Source organism: Camelina sativa, chromosome 8 (genome assembly GCF_000633955.1).
Source record: "Camelina sativa cultivar DH55 chromosome 8, Cs, whole genome shotgun sequence".
In the NCBI taxonomy this organism is placed as follows: Eukaryota; Viridiplantae; Streptophyta; class Magnoliopsida; order Brassicales; family Brassicaceae; genus Camelina; species Camelina sativa.
This window is the reverse complement of record NC_025692.1, coordinates 3,363,297-3,371,506: the sequence shown is the minus strand read 5'-3', so window position 1 is coordinate 3,371,506 and position 8,210 is coordinate 3,363,297. Positions and strand designations below refer to the sequence as shown.

Below are 8,210 nucleotides of genomic sequence, written 5' to 3'. Positions count from 1 at the left end.
TTGTTCCCTCTTCTTCCTCAAGTCGATTAAGTTCGCCTTCTGCAAATCGTCGTCCATGACTATCTCGAGCAGTGACATTTTCGTCTTCAAAATCAGCATCTGGAATTCTATAAAGCCTGATAAAATTGTGAAGAACCATAGTAGCATGCACAATTCTGTTCTGAGTCTTGACATCATAACGAGGCAAATTGTCAAGAATCGTCCATTTTTTTTTCCAAACTCCGAATGTTCGTTCTATCACAGAACGAAGTGATGCATGCCACCTATTATATAATTCTTTTTTGTTCCTCGGAGCACCTGCATCAAATTCTGAAAGATGATATCTGATGTTTTCTCTGCTGCTTCCTCTATATGGAGCTAGAAATCCCCGCTTGTTCGCATATCCAGAATCGACGAGATAATACTTACCTATAGGAGGTCTCGGGAATAAAGGATCTCCATCTATTGCATACTGCAACACCAATGAATCATGTGTGGATCCAGCTGCGCCTAGCCATGCATACTTGAAGATCATGTTTAAATCGCATATGGCCATTATGTTTAGACTTTTCTGTCCATTTCTATCAAAATACCCAACTGCATCACTACCTCCAACCATTACTTTGACATGCGTTCCATCAAGTGCTCCAACAAATCCACTAAAGAAAGGCCAATATCTTGAATCTTCTTGTAACTTACGAGGATAGTGCTGGAGTGATGTTGTTGTTGGAGTTTTTAAATACTCACATGCAAGTCTCTCTACAGCGTCCAGTACCTCATGGAACTTTCGATAAGCAGTCTCTTGGGAACGACCAAAAGTCATTCCAACAAAGCGTTGAGATGCATTTTGACCGCATGTAACCAAAAATATTGCCACCATCTCATCAATACTGATATTATCGGTACTCCGTAAGTTGTAACGTTGCTCCAGCGTTGTGCACAGGTTCTTGAATGCTTCCGGATGCATCCTTAACATGTTCATACAATTTACCGGCTTGTTACGAATCTGCCTTTCAAGGTTTTGCCAACCTAATCCTCGTTCTTCCGCCATTGGTTGTTTAGAAAAATAACGATTGTAATATTCCATCAAAGGATGCATTATCGTATCCATATACTCATCATCTTCTAGATTGTACAACTCTAGCAACTCGTCTTCTGTAAGATTTTCTAAACCCCGAGAATACAGCTCGTTTAATCGTATGACCTATAAATAGATGAGAATAAAAAAAAACTAGGATTAGAACTTAATTATTTTATTAATCATAAACCATGTAACATTAAGCAAAATAGAACTAATTTCTTAGCATTGAACCAAAAAAAAAAAACAAAAAAAAACCTTAACCTAAAATGCATTAGAAAAAGGAAAAGGAATATTATTAAAAGATTTTTAATCTTCTAGATTAAAAGTCTTCGTCTGACTTGATTCTCCATCACAACCCGTTTTCTTGGTTCCACCTTCATACCCTATCTCTTTGAATAATGACATGAGCTCTGTATGAGATGGAGCATTGAATTCTTCGTGAGTCTCCATGTTTGTGTTACGGATGTTCAAATCCAGGTTGACACTTGGAGGACCTCTTTGGCAACTTTGCAAATTATTGAGACGATTTCCAATGAAATCTCCGTTACGATCATATCCCGTATAACCCTCCAAGAATATGATCTTATCATGATCATTTTCACTAGAGACCATCATTTCTCGGGCAAAGAGATCCTCCTTTAGTACTTTGATACACGCCCACCAAAAATCTGTCCACCTTGTCAAACCTTGAATTGATTGCAAGACTCCATATGCCTCTTTGTATGGTGTAGCTTCATTCTTTTCTCTACGTTCTCTTGCCTCTTCTACTTGAGCACGACGAAATTCCATCATTTCTTTGAATTGTCCACCCATCTCTGTTTCAAATGCCGTTCTTCTTCGTGGCATGTTCTTTTCTCCACTCCGTAGTACATCTTTCCCTCGATTACTTGGGTATGGAGTAACACGTGATTGTTTTTTAGCTGACCGCTTCGCTGGACCAATTGGCGACAGTGGAGGAGATTCGTTTGTGATGGTTTGAGACTGTAGATGTGCATCCTTTGTAGGAGTACGGTTTGAATCATCTCCATCATCATCTACGGCTATCGGAACGAACTTGTCCACTGATTGCCTCTCATCTACCTCAGTATTGTTTGCATCTTGCTTATGAGTTGGGTACATAGCTTCTGGTTTACTGCCTTGACAACCAAATATGCGTCTCATAAGCTCCATATGGGGAATTCCTTCTTCACGGATAATTTTGGCATATGGTATCTCCTGCACAATATTTTTAAGAATATTAATATGATAGCTAGCAAAATAAAATATGTATTACAAACAAGCTTATTTCTGGATTTACAAAAAATAATACATAACCTTAAGTTACTATTAATATATAAATTAACTAATTTAAACTACAGAAAAAATAAAATAAAAAAGAAAATACCTTTTCACGGTCAACCCACCAGTCCGGATCCATGTAAATCAAACCCGTGTTCTGATCATAGTGTATTCCAGTGAAATTTCTCAGCCTCTTATAAGCATTCCACTTATTTCTCAAAGCATCGTATTTGCTCTTGAAAGAATCCCACAGAAGATTTATCTTAGTTTGTTCCAAAAACTTTTCACAAATCCGCACTCGGCCGATTTCTTTCGGTAGCTTCTGCTTGTATCTAATTCTAGCCAATTCAACATCAAGAAGCTCCAAGAATATTCTGATATACTCATCATTCCATACAATTTGTTTCTATAATACACATTAAAAGATTAAATACTAAACATCCAACGTTTTTAAACTGCGTATGTGATATATTCATTACCTTACGGCGGATACTTCCACTCCCACCAACATCCTCGCCACCAGCTGCACCAGCTGCACCACCTTCATTAGACATCTTCATCAAAAACAAATAAAATATATTAGTAATATGCACTAATATTTTTAAACATATATATAAACTCGATGGATAAAAAGAGTAGAAGAAAGAAAACCATACTACGTACTGTTTCTTCAAAGTGTGCTTATTTGACAATAAGCTTTAGGCATCTATATATACAACTTAAAATTTCCGTGTACGTTTCAACGACGAATAATAGTAGGAACAACTTTTTTCGTTTGAAAGAGTCTGATGAACACTAGAAAATTTTAGAAAAATCTTTGACCAAAGTTGTTTACGGGTGCTTAGCATAAAAATAGAAACAAATAACAAATATTTTTTTAAAAAAATAATCGATTGAATAATTTAAAAAACTGATAACTCAACTCTAACACATGACAATTTCCATGATGTTGAATAATCTTTTGAGTTAACAATTTTACAAAAGATATACATCAAACTTGTACATCAACCATAACACATGATTATTCAAACTCAACTTCAAAAAATTTAGTTTTGTTAGTGATTGGTAACATTTTTGAATAAAATTTGAGTTGAGACCATAACTCAACATAAGTCAATAGTAACACATGTTACGAGTCAGAGCCAGAATTTTCCAAATTAGTTAGTAAAGCGAATAATGTGACACGTGTCATAATCATGGAGATTTACAGAAGAAGAAAAAAAAAACCTTAGAGGATCCAACAAAGAACAAATCTAATGGCGGTTTTTAACTAATTTTGTTTTCAAAGGTCTAATCGAAATCTACCAAAAAAAACTCCTAAATCTTCGTCATTTTTTTTGTCTCTCTTTTGATTTGATGGGTTTAATCGTGGATGATGATAACGACGGCGAGGTATTGATTCCGCCGCCGAACTTTTCGATGGTGGAAGACGGCATTTACCGATCTGGGTTTCCTCAGCTTGAGAATTTCGGTTTCTTATCAACCTTTAATCTTCGATCCATCATGTAAAGTTTCTCTCTTTTTTTTTGATTCTGAATCGAATCTCCTGAGGTATCTATTNTTTTTTTTTTTTTTAAAAAAAAAAAAAAAAAAAAAACAAGAATCTTTTAAATCACTATCATCAATGTAATTACAAACTTTCACTATCATAATAAATGTAGCTTATAATTTTAATTTTATTGTTAATTAATTGGAAAAATTGACCTTAAAACGCAGAAAGATTTGAAAAAAAAAAACGAGTTTTGTTTGTTGGGTTTATAATTCTTCTGGATTACAGTTATCTGTGTCCTGAACCATACCCTGAGGATAATCTCAAGTTTCTTCATTCCAACAACATCAAGCTTTTCCAGTTTGGCATCGAGGGCAAAACTGTATGTTTTCATTTCTCTAACCTCTTTTATTATGATTCATTTTGTCCCTCTTTTGTGAGCATTTCAAGAACATCTTTGATGAGTTCAAGAATATGTTCTTTGAGTCATTGTTATGTTTATGTATTTGGTTTCTGAGTTTGGATTGGTTTTATTACGCTCATAGGATCCACCAACTCCTATGCCAAAGGATACGGTCTTGAATGCTCTTAGAGTGCTTGTTGGTAAGGAACCAAAAAAGAGACCTTTTTGATGTTCTTTTGTAACTTCTTATTTAGCTGTCTCATTATGTTCTTATGTTTCTTCTTTGCTTACAGATGTTAGAAATCATCCAATTCTCATCCACTGTAAGCGCGGAAAGGTAATAATAATCATCCACCAAAACCCTTCTCGGGTTTAACAAGCTTTGGGTTGAGTTAAAAGACCGAGGACTAATGGTGTGTTTCTGTGGTTAATTGCAGCATAGGACTGGTTGTCTTGTGGGATGCTTGAGGAAAGTTCAAAACTGGTGTTTATCATCGGTTCTTGAGGAATACCAGATGTGCGCGGGTTTGAAATGGAGACAAAGAGACTTAAGGTTCATAGAGGATTTTGAGGTGCTCAGATTGAAGCAATGTCTATACAGCATTATCTATCAGTACAATGGTTATGGTCTCAAGAGAAGAAAGTTGCTGTATCAAGAAGAGAATGTTGTCCAAGAACAGCAAAAACCTCAAGCCACCAAAGGCTGATATCGGATTCTTTTTTTCCCTCCTTTTTTTTTGGATTTTAATTCTTTACATGTCTTGTGATGATGATGATGATGATTCTTTTGAGTTTAGGGTAGTTTATAAAAAAGAACCTTGAGAAAACGGATGACTTGATTTGGTCTCTCTCTCTTTCTTTTTTTTACAGTTAGAGAAATTTACAGATTAATTGTTCATAAAAACCTAACGAACATGTTGTTTTAAACTTCTTAATTGAACCAAGTTTATTACTCTTTTCAAGTGTTATTGTGGATTATAAATACATGAGGCCATGGTAACTTTACGGGCAATACGATTTAATCGGCCTCCAATTGTTCACACAACATGATCATTTCCTGCAACCCTTGGGATAATAAAGTTAAAAAAACATACAAGAAAATTTCAGTGTAAAGATGTTCACGATCTTATACCGATCAAAACGTAGGGCTTGTTCGTTGTTGCATCATCATCGAGGTTCAAACACCATGGTGCATGTTCAGGCCTGGCCTGTGCATACTGCTTAGAGAGGTGATTCCAATAAATAAAAGGAACTTGTCGAAAGAAATCTGAAGTATCCTCTTAAATTTGCATTTCTCCCTATACGTATTTGTCAAACAAGAACAAAACATAAAAAAAAAGCCATAAAGAACTGATTCTGATTACTAAAAGTTGTTGAAAGATCAAAGAATCTGTTATCAGGTCCATTTACATTTCATTAGCATCCTGAAGCACAGAGAAATTAGAATCCTTCTTTTCTTAATGAAGTAAAACAAGAAGCTTACTCGTCCAAGATGCTTTTAACTTTGAAGGCTTGAAAGCTTAAAAAAAGAAGAAGCAAAAGCCAGTTCCTCTAATGTTTTCAGACATCAAATGCACTAAACAGAACAACAAACTCTTCAACCAAAAGAGTGGCTACAGAGATGCTGAAATTAAGAGCGGCTTTGCAAAGATTCTGAACAAGCAAACATAATAAAGAACCAAACCCAAACTCTTGTTGGCTCTCATCTTGATGAGTTAACATGTCTGATCAGAAACAGAGATGCTGAGATTAAGAGCTGTTTTGCAAAGACAACTGAACAAGCATACATAAAAAGAGAACCAAACCAAAACTCTTGTTGGCTCATCATCTTAATGAGTTAACAACATGTCTGATCAAAACACAGAGATGTTGTCCTAAAAGTAGCTTGTTTGAACACAAAGCATATATATACCAAACAACTCTTTTGCACCACCAAGATCAATAGAATTTGCAACCAGAAACAAGAATCAAAAAGAGAAACCAATAAGTTAGAAACAAACCATTATCATAAGTTACTTTGTTTTTTTATATGATCATAACATAAAAATACGAAGACATAAGCATATCCATGATAACATCAACGCAGTTTATATTCTCACATCAAACAGAGCTTTAAGAAGAAAAGAAGGAAAGACCCAAACAAATTCAGAAATCTGGGGATTCGATAATACAAATCATAATCAAAGCTCTCTCTCTCGCTCACTTCTTAAGGCTTCCTCTGATACCAGGCTTAGGCTTAGAAGATTCAGCAGGAGCAGCTAAAGCCTCGTGAAGATTCCTCGGCTCTTCGTAAGTCAGCTTAGGATGCCTCGATTCATGATGGATCTGCATCGTCTTCAGATCCGGTACAGTGATCTTGCAGTGAGGACACTCGTACTTGGCGTGACCACCTTTCTCCTTACCGGTTCTATCTGCGAGCCCAGCTTTACCTCCGCCTCGATTGGTCAACGCTGCATCGGCCTTAGCTTGTAGCTCCTTCGCCGTATGCTTCTTTGGCTTCGCTTTGCCTGTCATCGTCGATGTGTGCGGCGGCTAAGAAGAGATGAGAGAAAGTTCGCAAGAGGGGTGGGAATGAAAACCCTAACCCTAATTTTGCGATTGAGAGAGGAAAGAACGATTTTGGGGGATATGAGAGAAGTTGGATGCGAGATTTATTTATCTTTCTCTAAAATTAAAAAAGGAATAGTTATTCTATTTTGTGAAAATTAAAAAAAAAAAGTCTTTATTGAGTGTAGTAAGGTGCATATTAAAACTTTTGCCCCATTTTGTTCGTATTCGTTCTAATCCGCTTATAGCTTTTTATTCTTTTTATTACCTTTTAGTTAAAATAAAAAAATATTAAATTAGGTTACGAATTATATTTTCAAAAAGTTGTAGAAATTATTACAAATCTTATTAGGATTTGTACATTCACGACCAGAATCTTTTGTTTGTTTCTGTTGGATTTTGTACCGTATGGTCCGTATCCAATACAAGTTTATTAATTGGAGACAGCTAAGATTTTGCGTTTAGGTTCGGTCTAATTATTTTGTCGAACGTGATTGGATTGTGACTTAATTGGTAAATAGACACTTTTTCAACATTTAAACAAATCATATACGTAAGGTTTTAACCTCTCCTGATTTAATTTTATTTAATGTTTTCTAATGTTTTTATTAACTTTCTAATTGTTTAATTGCTTTAAATAATATTTAAGACCAATTAATACAATACATTTAACTCACACATTAAAATAAAATTATAACTGAAAATAAAATCTCTTCCTCTCCCACCAATATCAAATGTTGTTATATCTCATATGTGTTGTAAAAATTTGATTATATATTTTAATTTATAAAGTATTATATATATTTAAAATAGTTTACAAATTTTATTTTATTCATATAAAAAATAAAATATCTCTTTTATATTTCTTGCCTTCCTAATCTATTCATATTTATTTTTTAAATTTCCATAGTTAAATTTAAATGCACATATGTTGGTTTAAACAAAAAAAAATCAAGTTTATTTGAGAATTAGATATTCCCATTCCTTTTACTGGTCCATTTGACATTTAATTTTAAAAATTTAATATTTATTTTTAATTAGCCAAGACATTTTATTATATACATTAATGCATACTTTAAATTTATTTTTTACTACTGAATTATAACTGAAATTACATAAATTGTGAATTGACTTTTTTTCCTCCATTCATTTTCATTTAAACCACTATTAATTATAATTGTAACTTTTTCTAATTTAATTATTTTAGAAATGTAACTTCCATACTTTTTATCCTATAAATAACCATTCTCACATCCTCCTCCACCATATCCCAAATCCTAAATATTTTGATTTCTTTGTTTTTTATAATGTTCTTGCAAACCCAAATAAGAGTTTGATTATATTTTTTGTTTACTATATATTTTACATTGTTTTGAATTTTATTGTTTCTTTGTTTTATGTACTTCTCCTTTTCTTCTTTGTTTTCTTATATT

At 33.9% G+C, this 8,210-nt stretch overlaps 4 protein-coding genes across 5 annotated transcripts in view; 1 reads left to right on the top strand and 3 right to left on the bottom strand.

The window, feature by feature from the left end:
• The window catches only part of LOC104709168 (putative nuclease HARBI1), a 4,331-nt gene extending 1,444 nt beyond the window's left edge, over window positions 1-2,887 (bottom strand). Inside the window, exons 1-2 of the mRNA XM_019228651.1 lie at window positions 2,818-2,887; window positions 37-1,183 (exon numbers count right to left, since the gene is read on the bottom strand). Of these exons, the coding sequence (XP_019084196.1) occupies window positions 37-1,090 (1,054 nt within the window). The 5' untranslated portion in view covers window positions 1,091-1,183; window positions 2,818-2,887. The remainder of the gene's footprint in view (window positions 1-36; window positions 1,184-2,817) is intronic.
• On the bottom strand, window positions 1,179-2,821 carry LOC104709167. Its single transcript, XM_019229092.1, has 2 exons — window positions 2,445-2,821; window positions 1,179-2,275 (listed from the first exon to the last, which is right to left on the bottom strand). Exons 1-2 carry the CDS (start codon window positions 2,475-2,477, stop codon window positions 1,367-1,369), a joined length of 942 nt encoding a protein of 313 aa, XP_019084637.1. The 5' UTR covers window positions 2,478-2,821; the 3' UTR covers window positions 1,179-1,366.
• Window positions 3,605-5,136, top strand: LOC104705937 (probable tyrosine-protein phosphatase At1g05000). Its single transcript, XM_010422040.2, has 5 exons — window positions 3,605-3,843; window positions 4,116-4,209; window positions 4,373-4,430; window positions 4,524-4,567; window positions 4,668-5,136. The coding sequence occupies exons 1-5, from the start codon at window positions 3,695-3,697 to the stop codon at window positions 4,935-4,937; spliced, it is 615 nt and encodes a 204-aa protein (XP_010420342.1). The 5' UTR covers window positions 3,605-3,694; the 3' UTR covers window positions 4,938-5,136.
• The window catches only part of LOC104705936, a 3,799-nt gene continuing 1,803 nt past the window's right edge, over window positions 6,215-8,210 (bottom strand). Inside the window, exon 2 of one of the 2 annotated variants that reach the window (XM_010422039.2) lies at window positions 6,215-6,659. In XM_010422039.2, coding sequence (XP_010420341.1) covers window positions 6,430-6,659 — 230 coding nt within the window. In that variant the 3' untranslated portion in view covers window positions 6,215-6,429. Of the gene's footprint in view, window positions 6,897-8,210 lie in introns of those variants that run through there. The other variant, XM_010422038.2, reaches the window with a different exon arrangement.

Coding starts and splice junctions, on each gene's coding strand:
- LOC104709167 (XM_019229092.1), bottom strand. CDS start 2,477: ATGGATCCGGACTGGTGGGTTGACCGTGAAAAG. Junction 2,276..2,444: donor GGTGGGTTGACCGTGAAAAG/GTATTTTCTTTT, acceptor AATATTGTGCAG/GAGATACCATATGCCAAAAT.
- LOC104705937 (XM_010422040.2), top strand. CDS start 3,695: ATGGGTTTAATCGTGGATGATGATAACGACGGCGAGGTATTGATTCCG. Junction 4,431..4,523: donor TGCTCTTAGAGTGCTTGTTG/GTAAGGAACCAA, acceptor CTTTGCTTACAG/ATGTTAGAAATCATCCAATT. Junction 4,568..4,667: donor TCCACTGTAAGCGCGGAAAG/GTAATAATAATC, acceptor GGTTAATTGCAG/CATAGGACTGGTTGTCTTGT.